General features: G+C 39.9%; 1 protein-coding gene and 1 long non-coding RNA gene across 10 annotated transcripts; one reads left to right on the forward strand and one right to left on the reverse strand.

Moving 5' to 3' along the window:
* The first annotated feature begins 7,909 nt into the window (after positions 1–7,909).
* On the forward strand, positions 7,910–15,584 carry LOC4333229 (uncharacterized). Of its 9 annotated transcripts, none has more exons than XR_010740005.1 (9): positions 7,910–8,380; positions 8,471–8,913; positions 9,156–9,275; positions 9,392–9,451; positions 9,604–9,712; positions 10,085–10,127; positions 12,142–12,267; positions 14,087–14,848; positions 15,058–15,584. It is a non-coding gene; the product is annotated as an uncharacterized lncRNA (long non-coding RNA). The 9 variants fall into 9 exon arrangements; XR_010740004.1 differs by lacking the exons at positions 14,087–14,848; positions 15,058–15,584 and adding exons at positions 11,044–11,168; positions 12,664–13,307; XR_010740001.1 differs by lacking the exon at positions 10,085–10,127.
* A 1,083-nt stretch (positions 15,585–16,667) lies between these two features.
* LOC4333230 (mitotic checkpoint protein BUB3.1) lies at positions 16,668–23,986 on the reverse strand. Its single transcript, XM_015777785.3, has 9 exons — positions 23,761–23,986; positions 23,510–23,640; positions 22,712–22,794; positions 21,698–21,964; positions 20,889–20,964; positions 17,506–17,586; positions 17,342–17,420; positions 17,170–17,270; positions 16,668–17,063 (listed from the first exon to the last, which is right to left on the reverse strand). Exons 1-9 carry the CDS (start codon positions 23,890–23,892, stop codon positions 16,982–16,984), a joined length of 1,032 nt encoding a protein of 343 aa, XP_015633271.1. The 5' UTR covers positions 23,893–23,986; the 3' UTR covers positions 16,668–16,981.
* Between the last annotated feature and the right edge of the window lie 1,183 nt (positions 23,987–25,169).

Raw genomic sequence — 25,169 nt, forward strand, 5'->3', positions numbered from 1 at the left:
GAAACAGTAGCTTTAAACGGGATCAACATGCTCAAAGGGTTGTTTGGGATCTGTGTGACTTGCCTTGCTGGCCTTGGAACTCTTCAAATTCTTCTCCTGCGAAAACGGACTCTCCGGAAACGTCGGAATCTAAACAGAAAGGAGCAAAATCACCAAACAGCACATAAACAAGCATGAACAGTACATGTGGATATTTTTAACATGTAGATCTCAATTTTAGAAAAATTTAGAGACTTGAACCAACTAAATCCGAGCTAAGATGAATTAGTTATGAATTTTTAAAGATTAAATCGGATTAAAACACTTATATGGATTTTAAATGAATTATGACGCAATAATGAATTATTTTTGAAAAGGAAAAAGGAATTATTGCGTCAGCGGCTAGGGTTTGCGGTGGACCGGGTGCACGGCTGCGGCTCACGGAAACGAACGGCCGAGATTCATCCATCCAAAACGGACGGCCAAGATCCATCGGTCCACGACCAGGCCACGGGGAACGACGACGATGACGTCAGCGGTGACGTCACCACCGGCGGCGGCTCGGGCGTGCATGCTCGCCGGTGAACGACGGCGCGGCGGCGCGAACGGAGAGCACCCACGGGTAGCAGACGGCACGGCGAACTCACCGGTGACCAAAACGGCGGCGGAAGATCAACGGATGGCGACGGCGTCGAGGAAGAAGCGGCGGCGACCTTCGGCTTGACGACGACGGCGGTGTTCCGGCGGTCGACAGCGACGGCGGAGGGGCGGACGAGGACGGCGACGCAACGGCGACTACGATGGTGGCCTTCCCGAGCGACGGCGACGACTGGAGCGACGGCGGCGCACGGCTGGAGCAGCGGCGACGACGGCGGCGCGAGGTCTCACGGGGCTAGGGCGCTACGGACGACGAGAGACGAAGGCAAGGGTGGCGACGGGTAGCGGCGGGCTTGGGGGTCCTTTTAAAGAGGCAAGGAGGCGGCGGCGAAGGCCCACGGCGACCGGCGACGAGAAGGAAAGATTAGGGTTCGGAGGAGAGAGATCGATCCGAATCGAACTCGAATCCACGGATTTCCAAACGAAATTAGCCGACGATTCCATAAGAGAAATGATAGAGTGGATCGCGAGGATCATTTCCCCTCTATCGATTCGGCCGGAGATGGAAAGGAGCGACGGAATTTGGAAGGGCGGCGGCGGCTTGCGCAGCTAGGGCACGGCTGCGGCGGCGCGAGGTTGACGACGACCCTGACAGGTGGGGCCCACCTGTCAGCGGGAGAGAGAGAGAGGAGAGCGGCGGCTCGGTTGCGGGCCGACTTGGGCCGAGGAGAGAGAAAAAAAAAAGAGAGGTTTTGGGCCGACTTTCGGCCCAAAGCCAAAAGAGACTTTTAAAAACCTTTTTCAATTTAAATTATTCATGAAATGCAATTCCATTTATTAAAAATACTTCCTTAGCTCAAATAAATCCCAGAAAAATCTAGGAATTATAGAATTAAGCAAAGTATTTAATGAAATTTTATCTGGCCCCATTTTATATTGGAATTTATTAATTAAAATTAGATATTCTCTTCTAGGCTTTTAAAATAAATTCTAATAATTCTAATTAAACAACAATTTATATATTTTGGATTTTTAGGGTGTGACAATTATAATCTAAAAACATAAGAGAGTAAACATGTCATATACACTAACCGTATTAGTGAGGTCAACATAATCGAAGTCTCAACACAAAGAATCAAGTACCTGTATCTCTTGTTTTTTCGTGTTGACAACCGCTAAATATCAATGTACATATTTGATATTTCTTTATGTATGACTTGCTTAGATTTTTCTACCAATAAATATCAAAGATGTACATTGGTATTTAGTGGTTGTCAACATGAAAAAACAAAACAAGAGATACATGTACTTAATTCTTTGTGTTGATACTTCGATTATGTTGACCTCTCTAACCTCGCTAATACGGTTAGTGTATATGACATGTTTACTCTCTTATGTTTTTAGATTATAATTCACTTATGTCTATCGCTGACCGAAAATGTGATAATTGAGCAGATACAAGACTACATAACCATCTTAATATTATTGTACGGCAATAGGACTTGCCTAGCTACAAATTGGGGGACCTCAATGTTATGACGTGGCCAAACATAGAACAATTTCAAGAAAAATGCAAGGAGACAGGTATAGTACAAATCATATTCTCTTGGAATATTAAAATAATAATAAAGATATATTTTAATTGGTGTACTCCTGTATAATTTTGAATTGTTGTACTCATGTTTTACAACAAAGCAGTTCTTCGTGTGGACTGTTCATGCTCAACTTTATGGACAATTGGACAGGAGATGTACTTTCTCATCATGTTACACATGTGTAATTCTTAACTGAACAAAAAAAAGTTGATCATATATCTTATCTTTTTTTATTAAACGAAGTTTCTTTTTACCGTGCAAGTAGATATTACCCGACATATTATTATGTTGGAAAACAAATAAATTATATAGTGAATTACAAATATATATAGGGATACGCTAAAACGCACTTGGGTGCACAATAACTAAACGCTCCCCTCACATACCCCCTCCCCAACCCCCACCCCCACCCCCAACCCCCCAACCACCCCTCCACCCGCACCTTTCTCTCTCCTCCATTCCCGTACCTTTTTTCGGTTCCCACCAACCCACGCTCTTCCCTCTGCAACTTCTCTCTGTAAATAAATTACTCCTAGTGAACTCTTCCCTCTGCAACTTCTCTCCGTAAATAAATTACTCCTAGTAATTGTTTTTTCACACTGCTGGTGTAAATGAGTCATATTGCTTCTCTAACTGACATGTGGGTAAAGAAATTACCGAGTCCATGAGTAAATGAGTGAGTTACTAACAAAAAAAATACTAAATTTGCGAGCCGGATTTCGTATCGGTCCATAGATAAAAAAAAGTTAGATTTCCTATCGGCCCATAGTAAAAAAAATATATTAATGAGGTTGTTAGTCAACGGGTAAAACAATTACTAACAAGAAGACTAAGTCCATGCAGGAAACCCATATACTGATAGATGGTATCTAATAGTGATATTTTTTTACTTGACGTTGGATCAGAAGTTGGTCAACTCCATTATGGTAGTAATATTTTTGTTCCCAAGTATATTCATAATTTTAATATCTTAGTAATATTTGTACTTCCCATATATTTATAGATATGTATGTATTTACTCCATTTGTGTTTAGCAATTTGTTCACTCCATTGTGACATGTAACATGATTCGGTAAAAAAAAATATCGCCAGTTATTTGCAAGTAGTATTTATTTTACTAATCATATTAACAACAAGAAGAACATGGTGATATCATGAAAATTGAATTTTGGTTCTATCATATGACCATCAATATTACACATGAGAGATAAATATACACATCCATAATGATCTAAGAAAAAAAAAGAGAGAAAAGTGATGCTGCTGACAACATCCCAAACACCACAACCAGCACCGGTATCATTACACAGGGGAGATAAGTACACATATTCATCTTGATTAAGGAGTAAAAAAAATGCAGCCGATGGCAACATGCCAACTCGCCAAACACAACCACCACGCTGGTGCTGGTTGTCCTCCAAACTTAGACGTTCACTGGAATCACAAATTGTATATTGCAAGAAAACAAGAGTTGCTTCCTTCAGAATTAGGAGCCTCTATTCTTTCTCGATCGTTCCAAAAATTGGCAAAATTCGTGATGCAAACAAGGTCAAAATCGCATTGATGATAGATTGCAAAAACAACACATAGCAGAAGGCCGCTCATAAATGATTCACAGTTTTGTTCCCTAATATAAAAAACAGAAAAGCATGAAAAAAGTGTGAGAAAGAGGATTAGATCGGCATGGCAATGCCTAGTCTCATGTCTCATATATTTTACCTGCTCATGGGGATGCATCTTCATCCTAAATTCGAACAAAGATCACTTGATATTTGTACTATTAAAAATGGATTAGGGATCGCTCACACTATGAGAATGTGTTCTTTTTTTAAAAAAAAAACTGAAAGTGAACTCACCGACGATTAACAAGGCAATATCTTTGTAGGTCTGCTTCGTCCATAACGTTGGAGATGCTGAACTTCTCCCACATATATCACACCAACGACATCTGAACGAATATATGAATATATATGTAAGGAACATAACTATAGAGTTAAAAAAAAGCTGAAAATAGAAATTCAAGTTATTTGCTTTACATATGACCATATCATCCCTTATCGCCTTGGTAAAAATAGCACTATAGTCTACGAAACGAGGCTTTCATAGAATCAGACAAAACTTAGCTTGCATGGTTAGAATCAGACAAAACTTAGCTTGCATGGTTAGGTTCACATAACTAGGCACATCAGTCAGTTGAAAACCCACGTTAGAAAAATCATAGACTAAGCCACTGTGTATGGTTCAATTAAAATGATCTGCTAGCAGGTCGTAGGCTAGCACTTCCATCCTTGTCTCCTACGTTTCAATTGTATAGAATAAAGACATGGAATCCACAACCTAAATTTCCATAACATTTTTGCACATAGCGCCATAATCTTCAGCAATTAGGAGAAGAGAGTTGTTGTGTTTGACATACCATTGCGCCCTTGAGTATAAACCAAATATACCGAGTGCCAAATTTGTTTTGCTGCATGGGAGATTTGAACACCACCTTCGCACTCACCTTCCAGCATGTTCGGAAAACGTGTTCCGTCCGAATCTCATGGAGCTCTACCAACCTGCAGCCACGCATAAAGTAAGATCAAACATACTAAAGGATGTACGTACCATCCACTTACGTAAATTTGAAATAAAATTTTACTCCAGAAGACAAATAAAAGAACAACAGCAAACAGGGAAATGTTCTTTCTTGTTGAATGGCAACATGCAGTGAATATTTATTAGAGATAAATCTCTTGTGTGGCACACTAACTATCATTATTATCTTAACTCTTGTTTAGACTTTAGTATATTTAGTTTAGCTTGATGAAGAATATATGAAGTCTATTTTTACACCACCCCTTCCCTATGGAAACATAAATACGATACCCTTAGAATACTCCTGAGTGAAATGCAATAACGGTATCCGTGCGCTTACGGATTTTTCTATGACCATAAGAAATATCAGTAGAGCGCTGTTAATTTGAAGCAAAAACAGAAGCGCTCAACTACATAAAGGGTAAAATGAAGATTAAACACATCTATAGCTTGGGCTAGTTAATTGCGAGAAACCATTATACACCACTGAGTTTGTCACGGGTCTATGATTTGCCACTGACTTTGTCACGTTCTACAATATGCCATCTACTTTTGCTTAACTTCTACGATTTATCATTACCGTCCGGTTAGCCTCCGTTAGCACTATATAATTTTGTCCAAATGATCAAAATACCCCTAGGACAAAAACTTCCATAACTTGGACAAAAATTCCAAAATACCATATTAGAAGCATAAGATTGTAAACATCCAAAATTTGGCCAAAAACTTAAAATCTAATATTTCAGAATTTTTGTCCAAATGTTGGAAGTTTTTATCCTATGGGTATTTTGGTCATTTGGATAAAATTGTACAGTACTAATGGAGAGGCTAACCGGACGACGATGGTAAATCATAGAAGTTAAGCAAAAGTCGATGGTATATTATAGAGCGTGACAAAATCAGTGGTAAATCATAGACTTCTGACAAACTCGATGGCATTTAATGGATTCTCTCTAGTTAATTCATTACAGCACATAGTTAATTTGATAGAGTACTTTCTTGTAGTTACAAATAAAACAAAACGTCAACCAAAAACAGACCTAAAAACGGGCTTGAAACAAGGTAACCAAAACTCATTGGCTCTCAATGCATTTGAGCAAAACTCTAATCACAAAGATCATCCATTAAAACATACCGTTTCTTATTCCTAACTTAGATGAAGCACATGAGTTTGCGCAGAAAAAATGTGTGAAATCAAACTCCAATCACACATAATTCCCGCTACCCAGGTAAACAAAAAAGGAAATCCATTTCGAATCCCACTAGATCCTGCTTTTGCACATGTAGTTAATCAAAAAAATCTAAGGTACTTACCACTCCCGTTCGAATCATTGCTCAAAATACCAACACATGTAAACATTCTTATTTTAGAAGAAAAGAGAACTAGCTCACCTTGCTTGCCTCAACGATGCTTGCCAGTCCAGAAATCATGGCCTTGACGCTGAGAGATGGCACACTAGAAGAGCAGTAGCTGCATCTATTGCCAACACCAGCGAGAGGCTCCATGTATCCACTAGGGACGACCATCGGGACAGTCCCTCCCCGATTACCTCTCCAACAACCTTGGGAATGGCAATCCCTGCCTCACAAACAAAACATGGCGCGACGCCACCAAGCTTAGGTCCTACCCTTGCCGGAGAACACCGAGAGCATCACGGTCGCTTGCCCTGTCGTCGCCGGTGAAGACACTTCTCTCTTGCCGTGCACGAAGAAACCGAGAAAAAATTGGGAAGATAGGAATTTCTCTAGTTATACAGCGTGTGTGTCTAGATGAGAAGAGGACAAGATGACAACGTGGGCACCCCACCTATGTTGGGCCAGGCTACACTTCCACAAGCCGCACTCTCATCTTAACTAGGGTTGTCAAAATAGACAGGTTGGGTGTGGGTCCGAGTAGGACACACGAATCTTAAAAAGCAACATCCAATGGTCACAAATTCAGCTGACAAAACCAAAAAAAAAAATTTGCAGGCAGATGTATAGCAATTAAAAAAGAGTGACACTCTTGTGCACATTGCTGTGGAGATCACAATTATTGAAGGAACGTAAATTAGACAATTAGTGCCTTGAGATAAAGCAGAACATTACACATGTATTTCTTGAGGTAAAAGTTAATTTGATTCCTCCATTTTCATGTTATTTAATGGGGTAAGCTTTTCAGTTGCATCTTGTTTGAACCAAAGGCTTGAACCCTACATCCGTTCTTATTGAAGACTAAATTGCTTTAAAATATAAGGGATTTTATCCATATAATTGAATAGGCAAAATCCCTTATATTTGGAAAGTAGATAGTAGTAGAAACCATTGTTCCCTTGAAACAGTAGAGCTAAACCTCTTTTTATCAATAAAATATATTATGTCCTTTGCTTCAAACATGCTATAGCTGATTATTACAGATGTTGGAGGATGAATAATTGTGAACTAAAAAACCTTGATTAGAAAAAAAACTACTTAGCATACCACCTCAAAGATAAAGATTTTCCATCTATAGTTGGTGCGGATTTGCATAACTATTGCTTCTTCCCAACAACTCATAAGCTGCATGTAATATTTATCATTCTCAACCTAAACACATAATCTCCAAAATCAGCGGCCAATCATTGAGTCAATCAAATTTCACACACACCACCATCGACGACAGACATCAAACCAAAGCGGAAGATAATATCGAAAAGTAATCGAGCTATAACTCAGCCATTCGCTCGGAATTGGTCACCGCCATAACCATCAAAGCCGATCCAACAAAAACACAACCAATAAGACCGTTGCATTGACATGTAACCTCCAACGCATTGCCTCTAAGGTCAGGTCATTAGAAACCATTAAGAGCGGCGGAAGGGGCGGACGCTGAGCTACGCCACATCGGATAGGAATAGTGCGCGGGGTGGCAATTTTGCAAAAACCCCTCCATGTTGCGCGTAATTCGATGTTGATCCCTTCCGCAAAGTACCTTTGAGTCGAGATTTTACGTGGAGGTCCTTCTAAGTACCGGATATTACATGTGAAGGAGATAAAAATCAACAAATTGGACCACGATGTAAAACTTTGAAGGAGAGGGGCTTTTTTTGCAAAACGGTGCCCACTAACCCTACCCCCCAACCCTAGTCGCCGCCGCCGCTCACGCCCTCCTCACTCTCGTCTCTCCCTCTCCCTCTCTCGCCGCCGCCGCCTCGCGCCATCGCCAACGCCGTCCCCGTCACCTCGCGCCTGCGCCCTCGTCCCCGCCTCCGCCTCGCGTAGCCGTCGCGGTCGCCACTCCCTGCCACCACGCCCTTCATCGCCCAATCGCCGTCCCTGAGCACGGGCTTCGAGGCGGACGCGGAGAAATCGAGGAGGCGAACGCTCCTTCCTCTTCCCCTCTTGTCTCTCCTCTGCCTGCGAGGAGCGCTGCTTTGCCGCCGTCATCGCCGTCGTCACCTTGCCGGTCTAGCCGCTCGCTGCCATCAGAGTGGTCGGATCTGATGGTGGCGAGCACGTGGCTGTCGATTGTTTGGCGGTTGATGGAGCCACCGTTGTCCTCCCACAAGCCGGTATCACCATTTTCGCGTTGTAGTGGACAAGGGGCTCCACGGTGGCGACGAGCTCAACCTTGGCGGATTGAGCGATGGCGTCAACCTCGCCGGCGGCGCCGAGTAGGCTCACCTCTTCTCCTCCCCTTGTTTGATGTTATCACATTTTTCTAAGAAAGACTTGTCACACATTTTCCTTCTTTCTTTTTACAGTAAATAGAGGCTTGCTGGATCTGATGGCGGCGAGGTCGTGGCCGCCAGATCCGGTAGCCTGGCGGCTAATGGAGGGGCTGTTGGTCTGGCGGATGGAGGTGCTCACTCTCCTCTCCGTCGTGCATTCACGTTTAACTGGTGCTGCCGCCACCACCATCGCCGGCACGGCAAGGCATCCACCTCCTCTGCACCATCCCCTTCCTCCTCACACTTCTCTGCCAGCCTGAAGCACCATCGCCGGCACGGCAAGGCATCCACCTCCTCTGCACCATCCCCTTCCTCCTCACACTTCTCTGCCAGCCTGAAGCACCCCATGAGTATGGATCCCTCGATTTGGCGCTAGACCATGACGCTGCCTCAAGCCCTCGCCGATGAGTTCACTGCCACCGCCACCACTGCGCGGCCAGACGACATGATGCTCGTGAATCGGATGCAACGGCTTGGTAAGGATAAAGATTTGATCTGTTTTGCTAGAAACTGTTTGCAGTTGTGTTTATTGTTATTCTTTTTTTTCATACTGTGAAACCTTAACTGACGCATAATGAGGTTGCTTCAATTTTTAGGGTTATTGAGCATTTTGAGGTTGCTGCAATTTTTATGGTTTTTTTCAGATCTAATTGTTCATTAAATGGTCTGGTGCGCATGAAAACATGGAAATATATTCATAATTGTTTTTTTTGTGCAGCTCACTAGGATAACTGACATCGGCAGTTCATGCTAGAGCAGGAACGGATATACAGGTACTGAAAATACTGATTATCCTGTGTGAGCTGTTCAAGAATTCAAAGATGGGTTCATTCACAAGGTTAACTCTCTTGAATTTCACTTTTAGTTGAGGCCATATTTTTGACAAAAGTGGCCATCTGGTATTGAAATTCTGTTTTTTTTTGGTCAATTCTGAACTGCCATTTTCTTGAACAGGAGGAGTTCCAGCTAGCACTCTTTAGGAACAGCAACAAGAAGAACCTTTTCGCTGATCGGGTCGGTTTGCCTTTTTTTCAATTTCTGTGTATTCTGCTGTCTCGCGGCAAAAGCTTTTGTGAGCTAATTAAGCACAATTTTATGGTTTCGGTTGAATTATAGAACAATTTCAGATGTGTGAAAAACTGACTGAATCTTCTCATTTCAAGCAGATATTTGATCTCTTTGATCTTAAGCGCAATGGCATTACTGATTTCGGGGAGTTTGTTCAATCCATTGACATTTTTCACCCGGAAATGCCTTTGGCAGAGAAGATTGCCTGTAAGAAATACCCTTCCACATTGCATATGGTTAAAGCTGTCAGAATTAATGTGGTGTATTTACTACTTAATTACAATCTTCTTTTCTCAGTGTCTTAAGAAATAGCTTAGTCGCTACCTGAAAACAATACTTGCTGGTAATCAAGGATTTTTAAAAGATAGAAGCAGAAATAGGTCAGTTAGTCGGTCAGAGTATTCTGGCATAAGCCAAGAATCATCTGCATCTTTTGTCATGATTTGCTTTTCAACATCCTGGAGTTGTTTGCACTCAAACTTTGTCTTCTGTTCATGTCATTTTAATCTTCATTTTATTCATATATCATTCATGTGTTTGGCATCTGACAGTATTCCCTCTTGCTGTTACTGCATTTAGATTGTAAGATCTGAGAGGAACTTGATACATCGAACGTGAAGAGGTATATTGAGTTACTAAACAATATCCTTAATAATTCTTTCCGTTGAACACCATGGCTGGGTTCAATAAAGCTTCTATTATCTAAAAAAATATGGCTAATTAGCTATATTTTTGTAGAAATAACAAAACATAATGTAATTTCCATGCATAGCTAGCCTTCAGTACTGATGGCGATGTACACCAGTTTTCATAGTTACGTAGTAAACATAATTCATATAGATTAAATTTTTCTTTTTAGATATATATCATAAAGTTTAAAACATAAGAAATAATTATTTTCTTGCACTGTTCATTTGTACCAGCTATTGGTAGACTTAATGAACAATTTTGCTGAAGTAGGATATGTATATAATTGAGCTCAAACATACAAAGGAGGAAAACATGAAATAAAAACAAATTTGTCTAAGTTTGGGCCCTTCTGATAATCACAACTTGTTATTAGTAAAACTGGAAGCAACGGATAAAAAACTTTTATTTGGTTTTGCAAGAAGTAAACAGAGGTGACTGTTAATGCACCTACTGGTGGTGGTCTTCAATTAGGACTGATGCATAGTAGTTGGTTTCCAAACTAGAACCTGATCTCAAGGTGCCCTACAACTCGCCAACTTCGCAAGCTTATCATCAAGTAGTACTAGCAGGCTTGTCCTTACATGACATGCAAATGACCACCCATGGACCTTTTGCTTCCGAAATTTGGTTGCATATGGATGGAACAATCAAAATAGATGTTTTTAATGTTGTACTCCCTCCGTCCCAAAAAAAGACAAACCTTGGGTTTCCGTGTCCAACGTTTGACTGTCCGTCTTATATGAATTTTTTTATAATTAGTATTTTTATTGTTGTTAGATGATAAAACATGATTAATACTTTATACGTGACTTGTCTTTTTAATTTTTTTCATAATTTTTTCAAATAAGACGGACGGTCAAATGTTGGACACGGAAGCCCAGGGTTTGTCTTTTTTTGGGACGGAGGGAGTATGTGCAGATGGTCTAGCAACTAATCTGTCCCCAGTAGTTCACATATTTCATCTCCATTCTGGGTAATAGTTGCTTGCAATCTGCTTTATTCCTCCTGTGAAGTATTTACTGTCAGCAGCACACCATATTTTTTGTTGTCAACTAATAATAATCTTGTGTCACAAGCAACATAACCTGCTATAGATTTTCTGGTTATAAATATCCTATGACCAGTATAAACCAAACACTATAAAGATTTTTCTCCATGAATATTCTGGTCTCTCACATGCACATTGTAGCACTTAATTGTTCATGACTATTTAACAACTTTGCAAATGAAATACTCCTGGCTGGTTCATTAAGTTAGAAATAGACTTTTCGAATACTCATCAAAGAAATCAAATGCAGTTCATGTTTAGTTAGCTAACATATCGATCACTGATTTAAGTTTAGCTCTCTGTATTTAGATGCGTGACACTTTCATGATTGCTATTCCCTTTATTAAAGTTCTTCATCCTGTGAACTACTGGTAGCTTTGACTTGGGGGCTAGGTCCCTGTTTCACCCTTTGTGCCACGGTGACATTTCTGATACTTAATTGCATTTTCGACTGATTGCCAGAATGGCATATTAAAATTTAAGTGCAAGTTTCATCTTGCTAAAGATTTCCTATAGACTGTCACTATTTTTTTTGTCATTAGCAATTTAGCATTGCAAGATTTCCTATAAATTGTCTTTGTTATTTTTGCTTAAAAATACTAACGAGCTATAGATAGATTTTCTTGTTGGCTTAAAAGAACTAATGAGCTAATGATATTATGCTATAGGGTCCTACTAATGATGTGAAAATGTTATTATCCTGTATATGCTGCATATTATTGGTGTCAACTATTTACTAATAAGTGATTCTGGCTGACAACAATGTTCTTTTGGACATTTCTGTGAATCTTTAAGCATATGCATGCATTCTGAAATATGAACATCCCCTTCTGTTTACTTTGGGAAAAAAATCCGTGCGCATCTCTTTTTTTCCCTAAACTGTTCCTTCCTATTGCAGAGGCTGCAGGATTTGTACCTGTTGAGCCCATTTAAATACTCTAGAGGAAATACTGGAGAAGAAGGTGGAGGAGGCCACCGAAAGGAAGTTTGATAGTTGTGCAAGAGCTCTTTTTTGGCTTAGTAGGTAAACTCACACATAGCATATAATGGGCTTTAGTTCTTCTCTTATGGAGTTTTGCTACCTACAAATTTCAACCTTGCATACCTCTTCATATTAATAGTTATCTTCTCTAACATCACTAGATGCATGGATTCACTATTGCACCGCAAAGCTTTGCACACCTTGTAGAAACTGCATGCATGATCATTCTGAAGTCATTGCAGCATTGGATCTCTTTAGCAACCTATGATTGGTCAGGGTCCATTGAATCTAAGTGTACCATTTTTTTTTTGTCGAAAATGACTGTTTTTCCATCGCACTTGTCCTGCACAACTATGATTGTATTGATACTGAATTCACCTTACAAAGATCAAAATATTTGCTTTTAGTGAAGTTGCATATTATCTGCTCATTTTTCAGGCCAAGTTTAGATTAGACAGGCTGAAATCAACTTGATGGCAAGTCTAAAATGGTTGTTCCAATGTGTTATTATGTGATACTGCCTTGGTGAGCTGGTTTGTCTATGCATAAAGATTTTCCTTTTTGTGTCACAGTAGTATTACCACGTGTCTATGGATCACTCTGTAAATGTCAGAATAAAACCCCACGTATACTAGCTTGGATATAGGCGTGGTTTCAATGCAGTTCCAAGAATCCACATAAGTTTTATCATCCATTTCCAAATTATTCATCCACATTTGCATTTCAAATTAATTTACAGTAACACAAATCAAGATCTGTGCTTAAAAAGTTATAATTGTCTTTAGTACCTCATAGCTGTTATATTACTCTCATTTCTCCTCCATTGCATTACGGAGAAATATCTTCATTGTCATGATTTTGGACATGTCTTTATGTTTAAAATAGCATCTGTTGTATGTGCTTGTTTAATTTATACTAGCAGTGCTGTTGTACATGAATGACCATATGTACATTAGAAAATATGAAGTTCTTTGTACTTAGTCCTTACCATTGGGTTCGACAATATGTTGTCTGTACAGTACCTGGCTTGTATTAACGGCAAGGCTATGATATCCTTTATGTATTGAAATTACCATCCTACATGTTCATGGCTCCTTTTTATTTGCTTATTCCTGTTTATAAAAAAAGATGCAATTCTCTCTTTACATTTGTTGACTTTTGATCAATCAAATTATATAGGACGAGTTGTATACAGGAGGCGCAAAAGGGTGCGACCCAGAGCAACAACATTGTTTATGGAACAGTTTCTATTTGCATTGTAATAAACAATCTTACATCTTCACGACTTGAAATTCTTTAGTTGATGGCCTCCAATCTAAATAGTTCTTAACATGTTACCAGTTACTGCTTTCTACAAAGTTATATTTCTGAATGGTGTTTTTCCCAGAATTCAGAATCTTAAAATCTGTGCTACTGGAAGAGTTATTATTTCAGTTTGTTTAATTAAAATCAACTTCACTGCACCACATAGGCACATGCTATGAATCTACTAGAGTATGACCATGTAGCATTTGTCCATGGCCTTGAATTTGTTGATGATTTTTTTTTGTAAGCATTGAAGTTCTTCTGATGGTCTGATTTGACTACTGCCTTAATTTGCTGAGAGGAAAAATTCTGAACGGAGATTCAACAATTCAATCAGAGGAAAAAAAATATCAGCAGACAGTTCTTGAAATTTCATCATCTGCACCAGTTGTGAGAGAACTCTTTAGTCCTATTCTTTTGTGCCTTGAAAGTTCGCGTTTCTAAAATACAAGTACTTCCTTTTGTGCTATTGATTTGTAATATTTGGTGTCAGTCGTACAATATCTGACTAGGTCATTATCATTTACACAATAATTTTTATGGTCATTAACTGCAGAATCGAAAGAAAGCAGAAACCAACAATTTTGTTCTCCAAGGTTTGATCTATGATCACAAGGGGACAAGTTATTATTCTCAAGAGGATTGGGTAAGTGTCTCGAAAGTGATTCTCTTGTAGCCAAGCTTGTTAAACAAAAATCAAGGCCCACCTTGGCACTAATGGATCTTACAAGCTTGATAAACAAAAATCAAGGCCCACCTTGGCACTAATGGATCTCCATCCCCATCAAGGCCCACCTCGGCACTAATGGATCTCCATCCCCTGTTATGTGTAGTACTGTATTTCTGATTTCCTAAAGTGGTCTTGGTGAAGGTTGATGATTGCTTTCACTAGTCTCGTTGTTTCTCTGTTTACTGAATCATACTAAGATATGACTGACATTTAATAGTTGAAATAAGCTTAGGCTTTTAGACCTTTCTTCCATTATGTGTATTGTATGCATTATTAATGTATTAATATTAAATTCTTTTTATGATAACATCCATGTTTAGTGACACTTAAAAAAGAATCACGGAGAAATTTAACCCTACTGGATTTCCTCCTATGTATCATGACCAAATAACGAACCATATCCTGTGCCATAAATATTTCTAATGAAAATTAATATAGTAAGGATAAAATTTGTCATATAATATTAATAGCCCTCTTTAGAGGACAATTACATGCCTACAATTTTCTTTTATGTACATGTTTATGGATTTCTTTTGCTGAGGTTGAGGAGAAGAGGATTGAGAAGATTGGGAAGATACATAAAACGAGGTGAGCCATTAGCGCATGATTAATTGAGTATTAACTATTTTAAATTTCAAAAATGGATTAATATGATTTTTTAAAGTAAACTTTCCTATAGAAAATATTTCGGAAGCGTGCACGCGGAAAACGGAACAAACAAACTCACAATGTGATTGTGCCGAAACGCAGCCTAGATGAAATGGCTGTGTTAATGATTGTTTGCTCTTGCTATATAGGCCCCACGGTTCCGACTGCGGAATATTATACCCATAGATGGTGCTGAAATTTGGTGGAGCTTTTGGTGAAGAAAAAGCAATTGGTGGAGGATAAGAAGCAGGGAGTGATTCCATTGAATGTTTGAAATGTTTGCTTTCATTTTCTGTTTTCAGATTTCCTGAAGCAAGTTTAACCATACATCACAAATGCCTAGCCCTTCGATGGAAACATTTTTTTAACAGTTTAAAGTGCAGCTATACCTTTTCATCGTATTTGATATGCACGAGTACCAGAACTACCTGAACGAGTTGAAGACCCTGTGGTTATCCAGAGAACCAACAGTGATGTGGCTTTGAATGAATGTGGATTATCTGCAATACTCTTTCATATGGGTTAATTGTTATTAGGACTTTTGTTGTAATTATGCCCAAAGAAAAATGATTGTGCTGTAACTATCACTACTAGCAACTGTGGTGGTTTGTCTGATGACTTTTGCTAATGAACAATGATTTTCACTAATCATAGATAAACACCAATTATACAGCTATTTGTGTGTGCCCTTGAAATTTAAACTAGCTGTGCACAGGCGGCGCGCCATTGGCGCGCCCCAGCATCTAGTCTCAAAAAATCATCGCAACTATTCTGAATACCCGGAACTACGTTTTCACACAAAAAGCCTACCACAAGACATATAATCGTCACTATTCTGAATACCTGAGACTAGGCTTTCACCCAAAAATCCCCTATACAAAGGTGCGCAGCATACGTCACCGATGTCAACGCTATTAGCATTGACAGCCCAAATCCTAGATCTACGGTGATCTAAACTCCCGACCTCCTGTTCGACATCAAGTGGCAGCGGTGCCTTTCCCACACACAGCAGGGATGGTGGCAACTGGCAACTTGACCCACGGACCATGGAGGACGTCATCATTGTTCTTAAGTGGACTAAACCGGAACAGAAGGAATTCTTGACAAGTGAACTAGACATGGCAATGTTCTCAGTTGTATAGGCATCATATTTTACCCTACAAATCGACACCCACCGATTTCCGGTTTGTTGCACAGTGACCATAAGGTCTTGTTCGGTTACGCCGGATTCAATTATGATAGATACAACGAGAGACCGGGATTTATTCCGGGCCAAGAACCAATTTACTCATGATAGGAACAATAAGCGACCGGGAATCAATCCACTAGTCAAGAGGTATAAAACTAATCCGGATGTTTTGTTGTACCTAATATGAGTAAATTGGTTCCCGACCCAAAATAAATCCTGGTCTTTTGTTGTACCTATTATAAATTTCTTGTTCTATCATTCCAGGCCCAGAACAAATCCCGTGTAAACAAACAAGGCCTAAGGGAGTTTCAAAAACCAAGATCAAATGTGACTCCACCAGGTTCAGAAGCAAGAAATGTACTTGAACCATGCTTCAATCTTTTTAACGAATTCAAAAATGTAGGGCAGTTGGAGACTTGGAGTGTCTTCTACATCAAACGAGAAAACGGCAACTTAGTAGTCCAGCTTGGAACTTGTGGTGTTTACATATAACTACATAGTGCTTCTATCCAGAGACAGGTTCAACAAGACGACTGATATAAGATCCCAGTTCCAAAACTTAAAACAGAATAAATGAACATGGTACCATAATATACAATAATATGGAATACATCAACATTTAAGCAAATATTTCTAGAGGTTCCAAGCGAAATGAACAGGCAGAGGCAACAGAGTTAGATGCTGACCATCCCTTCAACATAAACAAGGAATTTCGTCAACAGATGTGGTTGACATGAACTTAAGAGAACTAGGGAAATGGAGTGTCCGACATAAATACTTTTTTTCTTGCGAGGATACAAAAATACTAATTTGAATGACGCTTTACTCTCACCATACACATCAAACCACACGATTACCCCTGTCGTGAGACAACTAAAACACTTCTAAGGTGCTGCCAGTGCCTTAGGCTTCGGCTTTACTTCCACTTCATTCACTGACCGGATAAATATTGCATCAGGTTCATGGCTGAACAGGAAAACCACATAGTATGTCAAGATTCCACTATTGTTGTTCTTTTAGATAATGGACAATGTCCTCCTAATGACAGGAAGAAAACAAAGTAAAATCTTACGATTTTTCTCCCTCTTCATAAGTGTAGCTGGATGCCACAGCGAGCAGGTGCCCATCCTTACTAAATGACAAAGCAGCTATGCTTGACGCATACTTTGAATACTGCAATAAAAGAAGAACATTAATGGCAACTATTTTAGCCCTTGTCTTCATTGAGATAGTATCACTTGTACCTGATATAGTCTTTTCTTGTTAATGCCATCCCATACATTCACAAATCCGTCACACCCACCAGTGGCAAATGTACCATATCTGCAGAGGATACAAAAGACCCAAGTTAAAGACAACGAGCAATTCTATAAATCAAAAGCTGACAAAAGGCATGTCAAGCCTTTACATTGGATGGAATGCAATTGCATTGACAGGATAAACGGTGTCCCGGCCAGCTTCTGATTTCCGATGACACTTGAAAGCATACCTGCATAGGATTATCAGATGAGCCAACAAGTAATTTTTCACAGGATATCACCTACGATAGATCAGAGGGAAGGTACACTGATATTATATTCTGAGTTGACTGCATTATCTTCTACAGCTGCCTTAATAAAGTTAAAATATGACATAGATGTTCGTTCAATGATGCAGTGCTGTGTAATACAGAAAGTCAACTTCTGTGTATAATACAAGTACTGAAAATTCTGCATTTCATAATACTTTTCGTTACTAGTATCAACTGAGCACCCTACTTTTCATTACCCCCACCCGTAAAGCAACCCAAAAGCAATTTGGTTGGGCCTTGATGGCCAAATGGGATTTAGTAAGATAATTTGGATGTTCCTACTTGGTTTTCTGGAAAAAGAAATCTGACAGTGAAATTTTAAATATGATTCCGCTCTGCTCATTCATAGCAACAATCTATATGACACCTAAGTCAACAGTGATAGGCAGACAAAAGATGCAGGCTCGTAACCTGCTCAAGCTAAAAATTAGCCAATCTCAATTTTAGGCTCAAGCTCATGCAACTTGATACGTGGGTGTCGAGGTTTTACCTGAGCTCTCTGCACACAAATTTCAAACTCCTAAGCAAGCAGCATGGCCTAACTACCCCTATTCTTCAAGAAATAAAAATAAATGGAAGCTAGCTAGCACCAATGTCATCATCTCTTCAATCCCTAGTCAGCAGTCAAGGTCAATTCCATCTCCACCTCAATGAGTATTTAATTGTGTTGATTATAGACAGCTTTGAGATGCCTTTTGTGTTTTGTGTTTGAAGAACCAAAATGGGAAAACTGGTTACAGCACATGAAATTAAGCAAGTTGGTGTTTGTTATTCATAAGCAAGATGGCCGGCTTCTTAGAATCTTAAGCTCCCCCAAACAGAGCCTTTTAGCTACATGAGCAAGGTTCGATGAAAGAAATCTAACTTGCCAATCCAATATGACTTTCAAAGGAACATGGAGCAGCAGCTAGTGATATTCATTCTTGCCCACTGAGAACCATATTCTACACCTTCTCTATGTTGATGACATGCTCAGACATGATCAAGTGCTCTTGTTCTACTCCCTCCAGTCATAAAATAAAGTCATTTTGGGATGTGTGCCGCCAACATAAGTCAACACTGACCATAAATACTGTTTAAAATGGTGATGCCAAGTCCGTCCTAAGTCCTAACAAAAGCATTCCTAAGATTATACTTGTCTGACTTAAGTTTTTTTTTTTTTGCAAAAGAATCAAGTACTGATTTGAAAGTTATGTTTGTCAACTTTGAAAAGCCCAAAACAACTTCCTTCCATGTTCTACAAGTGTCTATGCATCTTGCATATTGACAAAACTTAGCTCAACACATGCCTTGTTCAATTTATGCCTTGTCTATAGCAGTAACCAATTTGAATTTTGAATTCAAAAACATGGATTCAGACTTTTGTCCGGTCAAGAACTGGAAAGTGATAAACGCTGCTAAAACAAGCGGCTAACTGTTTCATGGAGTGACCAGTATTTTTTCCCAAAACCCATATTTACAACCTTGGTTTACTAGTTGGTCAACTAGTTGATCAGGACTGCAAGTCACCCCTTTTGTAACACCTTTAGAACTGAGAACAGCGCAAGTTTCTAACCACAAAAACCATTTCCTTTGACCTAGAAATCTCCAATGCAGCCACATAGTAGTGATCAGACGACTACTTTTTGGTCATCAAACCATGGATACAAATGGTTACACTTAGATCACCAAAACGTCCCAAGTTCAGAAATAAAATTATCAAGAAATTTTGAAATGATAGATAAAGTAACTCATAATTTATGGTCTAATGTTGAGTTTTTGCACAACCCAAAGTGAGGTACGCATGATTGCAACTAGGAACTAGCTACCAGTTTAAACTGGATGTCTTTATGTATGTTAGATATTTCATGTTTTTATAATAACTAGAAAAAATACCCGTGCATTGCAACGGGTTACAGGAATTTTAGTCTTACATATTACTTAAGTTCAAGATATCCTACTCTAAGCTCAAGGTTGATCAAAAGGAGCTGGCCATTATTTGCTCGATGAAAATGGGAGCCCTGCTATGGTTTTTGCATCCATGCACAACCTATAACATCCAGTTAGATAGTTAAGTCTTCCTTGTTATGAAAATAGATGCATAACGGATACACGAATTTTATATGAAAAATCCTTATGGGAAAAAACTATGGGCGACGATCGGCAATGATCAGTATAGAGGAGTTGAATACAAACGTAGATGACACATAGTGTTGTCGCATCCTTCCCATGCGGCATACAAGAGATATATAAAAGGAGAAATCTATGAGTCCTAATATGTAATACAAAGTCCTATTAGGTAACTAACCCGAATATATTGTATGCTAAAATTTAGTTAACATATTTCACAATCTCTACCTTGAGACAAATTTCGTCTTGTAGCATAAAAATCTTTAATCTCCAAACAAACTCATGATGTGACAAAATCATTGTGTGCGAAATAGTCACTTGGACAATAAAACCATAACACCCTTAATCTATAAGAGGTATACCATACTTCAAACTCGCCATTGGGAATAAATTCTGAATTTATTGGTATAAACTTGCGTAAACCTAGCAGAAACGCGATGCACTTTGGGTGAAAAAAGAAGTATTTTGATCTTCATAAAAACCTCATAGTAATCTGGCATATGAGCTTAGCAAAAACTGAACCTAAATTTGATTTACCCAAACAGAACGAAAGCAATGCAGATGAATTAATTCCCTGTACATGCACGAAGCGACAATCTATAAATCTTCTGGTGCACAAGCTTGGGTGGACGTAGCAATTCACCAGAAAATCACCCACTGTAGAGTGACAGGGGCAGCGAATTAACTTTGCTTGGCCTTCTCGTGAGCCGTGCGGTAGATGGATTGGCTGGCCCATCGCTGTCTCTTGCCTCCTGACAGAAACGGATTCGGTCGGCGTGGTCAACACGGAAAAAGGGCAGAGGCAATGCAAATCTTCAACGAACGTGTGGCGTCGCGTGTTATACACAGGAATCGGACGCGAACTGCTTCGCGCGCGGAGACAATATCAGACGCAATCGGACGCAGGCGACGTACGAAAACTACGGCAAAAACATCTTCAATTTTTATAATAGGTAGAGAAGAAGCAATGGAGGACAGGAAACTAAAAATTGTTCTGTAAAAACAGAAAAGCTGTTTGGATGGAAGATTCTTAGTCCATTATATTAAGTCTTAATTAACATGCTCCAAGAAACAAATGTTTTAAAACGCAAGCTAAGATGCAGAAAACATACTTTTTAGATTGAGCAGACTCAGATAGATCAAAGAATTCCATAGAAACTCGTCCTTCAACAGAACTTAGGGCATATCCTGAAGCATTGACAAGAAAGATCAAGGTCAGTCAACAAAATATATTTCACTGTAGTAGGAAAAATAATAATGAACAATGCAATCCACAGAATAAAAGCAAGGTGACTGTATTGATTCCAAAACTTACACACAAAAAAAAACCATGTATAAGATCAACAGCCACTCTAAAGGAACTTATACCATAAGGCTCAAATCAAAATAGATGGAAAGAAGCTTAGATTATCTAATGCTATTCATCTTGTCTGTGCACACGCACAGACAAAATAGACATATTATCTAGCATCAAGACAGAAGGAAATTCATCTATACCCCCCCCCCCACATTACATTAAATGTAGTGGTGATGGTGGTAGTGAATCTAACACCCTATTAGCTCCCACTACATCTTGTACAGATTGCTACCAAATTTTTTTCTAATATTACGTAATATATCATTTATATGTTATTCTATCTTTATTTGTATTTTTCTAAAATCATAATTTAACAAGTCCCAGGAAAACTCTAAAATGTTAAAAATGTCTTAGTTTATATGTAATGCATGAGTTAACTTCATAGGTAATACATGTAAACACCATCAAATGCTCTTGTAACAAAAAAGGAAATCAAGGACATGTTTGGTGCAAAATCAAATTGTCCATCACAAGCATAAGGGCATTTAGCTAGTGTTTGAAACATGGGAGACAACTGGAAATGTACTGTCCTGCAGCATAAGTAATCAAAAGAGAGCATATTACCTGTTCCATTGGGGAAACATCGAACACAACGTGTTTGATATTTCAAAGAAGAGTCCCTTTTTTGCTCATGTTGAGACATATTACGCAGATCATAAATATTGACATGTCTTCCTGCTGTTGCAACAACCAACCTATTCCCCACTAACGACAGAGAATATACACGCTCAGGTTGAGCATATGTCCCAACAAGCGTACGCTCTGGTCCACTTACACCTCTTGGATCCCAACACTTGATAGTCTTATCCCAGCTGCCAGTGATGACTTGACCTGCATAGATAAAAATCCATAAATGAACAGGTAATTTCAATATCCACAAATGAATAGTTAATTTCTGTATTGTTTTTAGGATGTAACAAATTATACATGACAACCAGATCGTAGTACATGCTAATATATGCAATGCCACAGAATCAAGTTTTGCACAATTTCCAGAAATTTACCAACTAGAAGTTTGGTTACTTTAGCCAATCTGTATAGCATATTCACTAAAACAAGCAGAACCGAGGACAGGAAGAAATTCATTCATGAATCATCTGCTGACTGGTGTTTGCCCTTAAATTAAAAGAAATGGATGCTACCCTAACTTGCTACTCCCACCAGTAATGCAGGTCATTCTCTCTAAAAGATTTCAAATAGACATCGATACTCAAAAGATTTGAAAGTTCGATAATCATGTCTGCAAGATGTGTCACGAGAAATTAAGTCAGCACTCAGCACTAAAGCAGGTAAGAACACCAACATCACTACCAGATAGAGAATTAGTATGAAACATAAACAACAAACTGACATGGGCATTCGCCGAATCCTCTATCCAAAGAGTTAAGCACTATGATCGATTTTTTCATGCTCAAGTACAAACTAATAGTACAATATAGAATTCAAATAACAATTCAGCCAGAAAATGTGCATGACATCCAAAATAATGAGAACTTGATTACTCCAGTAAACAGCCAGTTAAACTCCTAAGGTTGAAGATTTTAATGCAGGAATGTGTGTTCAGTAAAATCGAAGTACCTGCAGCATAAGAGTACTCCACGCAGCGAACAGGAGCATCATGCCGTCCTAAAAGATCCTCTTTTGCTGAACCAAATACTAACCTGGAAGTCACGTGCCCCATTGCTTGTTAGTCTTACCAAGTCTTCACGTTATGGTAGAATATAATAAGGATGAGCTAATGATGATATCAATAAGAAAAAATATAAGCCTATTTACAAGCAACAAAGTGTTGAGTTTAGACAACTGAATTTACAAGAAACATTTAGTTCACTCATGTGTTCATGGTTGCTTAATGACGCTAGTAGCTGATTATATGTATTTGAATATATACATATATGTGCATACATGTTAATTGTTATACGGGGAAATACATCCATGGCATTGTAACATGGTCCATTGAGCATAAAATCTACTCCATTTCTCCAGCCTCTAACTAGGATCCCGAATTAACAACCCTTAACATTTTCTATCATCTGTGTCAATTGCATCCCAATTTGTTTTTCTGGCCGTTGGACGGTAACACAGCTTATGAAAGACAACTTTAAGCACTATTTTATATAACAATACAATTTGGAAACTAAATAAAATTATAGTGTCATGAGATTGAGAAAAAAAATCTACTCAAATCTGGTTACGATAGTACTGATGCTCCAAGTTGACTCGAGGGAGTACTATCCCAAACCATCATGAGCAAGCATATAAAGGAGCAATTGTTGAAAATGACAGTATCCAGAACAAACCTCCTGAACCGTCAAATCAACCGCGTGCAAAGAGTTGAATGAGGCAGGAGAACGGGGTTAACTCAAAATGGCTGACCTACGCACGGTGTGGTCGGCGCCGGCGCTAAACCCGGAGGAGTCGTCGTGGAAGCAGCAGTCGAGCACGGCCCCGGCGTGTACGAACTCACCCTTGAGCACGTTCGCGTCGGCGTCGTAGAGGCGCACCGTCTAAAAGAGATCGCAAGGAACCAAACCCCGGTCAGATCTTCCAAATCAAAGGGGGGCTAGGGTTTACTTACGGGCCACCAAGACCGCAAGGAACGGAGAGGGACGCGCATCGTCGCTGACCTTGTCCCAGGAGGAGACGAGGAGGTGGTCACTGTGGTTGGAGAACCGGAGGTTGGAGATCCCGTCCGTCGGCGGGTTGGCGAGCTCCTTGCCGCTGCCGACGGCGGCTGCTGGGGCGGCGGCGGCGCTCATGGTGGGAGGCCCAAAGGGAGGAGGAATTGGATCGTTAGGGTTTCGGCTCGGCAGGAGGAGGGGAGCGTGTGGGGAGGAAGGGGAATCCAAATTTGAATTTGCAACGGGCAGAGTGAGGAGGATGAGGAGGACGACGGGGAGCCGAAGGTTTTGAGAACCGGAAAGGAAGCGGAGAGAGGGTGAGACCGACGGTACGATAGGATTGGTCCGTTGTCTCGGCATGGGCCGAGTTGACCAGTTTTTTTTTAGACTAGAAAAATACACCTGCGTTGCACTGGTTAGTACCAGGATGAGTAATGTTTGATCTCAACAATTTATCCAAGCAACTAAGCCTGATCATAAGCATCAGTGATGTGTACTGTGATCACAAAGGCATATTTGTTCTTGGACAATTAATCTTCTCTATACGTATGGAATGTGAATGATGCTTCTGACATGTGAGCCCGATGATTATAGCATGGGAGTAATGGATGGGCGAAATATGTGGTTGCCTTTGCACATAAGGCGACAGACGAAAATTTGAGTGACAAACGGATAAACCGATATTTGTAATCCTAACAGATGTAAATTGGAACCACAACACAACTTTGTAAGGGGTATTACTCTCTCTCTCTCTCTCTATTTAGGCCGAGATCATTACCTCTATGCGGATCTCGCGGATGGACAAAAATGAAAATATTGATAACAGACAAAAAAAAATCCCAGAAACCTTATGTATTTTTTTAGTTAGATATAGAATTATTAGTTTAGTGGTAGATATGCAGCTCCGGAGATATACACTTACATGTACATATGTATGTATTATTTTAGTTTTTGGTTATGTTTCATCCCCACATGTTATGTGTTTTGTTTTTGATAGGAGGGTATATATACCACGTAGGTAGGCAATGCAGTATCCGGCGGTGGGGTAAGCGGGCAGTGGAGGAGCGCGGGTGTCAATGAGAAATTAAAAGCAAAGAAATGGTCCATGCCCCCATCCTCATCGCGCTCCCCACCATCCCTATCCCTGTCCTTCAAATCTGAACGCCGATTATCATGGGTATTTTAGGCTTTTGCACTATTAAGGTGGAAGGGTATTTTAGGCATACCCGGGGCAAGACGGGCCTGCAATCGCTCGGCTAGGCCCAAGTCATGGTCATCTCGTGATGCAGATGCCATCATCGTGGGGGCACCCCTTGTCGCTCTTGCACGACGTTCTCATTCGCCCTCCCGAGCTCCCCTCGTGCGACCACGTTGACCGCCGTGGCAGTGGGGGTGCAAGCGGGCCGACCCGCGAG

The sequence above is a fragment of the Oryza sativa genome, chromosome 3, assembly GCF_034140825.1.
Source record: "Oryza sativa Japonica Group chromosome 3, ASM3414082v1".
Taxonomy (NCBI): Eukaryota; Viridiplantae; Streptophyta; class Magnoliopsida; order Poales; family Poaceae; genus Oryza; species Oryza sativa.

Coding starts and splice junctions, on each gene's coding strand:
- LOC4333230 (XM_015777785.3), bottom strand. CDS start 23,892: ATGAGCGCCGCCGCCGCCCCAGCAGCCGCCGTCGGCAGCGGCAAGGAG. Junction 23,641..23,760: donor TCGTCTCCTCCTGGGACAAG/GTCAGCGACGAT, acceptor GATCTCTTTTAG/ACGGTGCGCCTCTACGACGC. Junction 17,064..17,169: donor TATGAAGAGGGAGAAAAATC/GTAAGATTTTAC, acceptor TTTCCTGTTCAG/CCATGAACCTGATGCAATAT.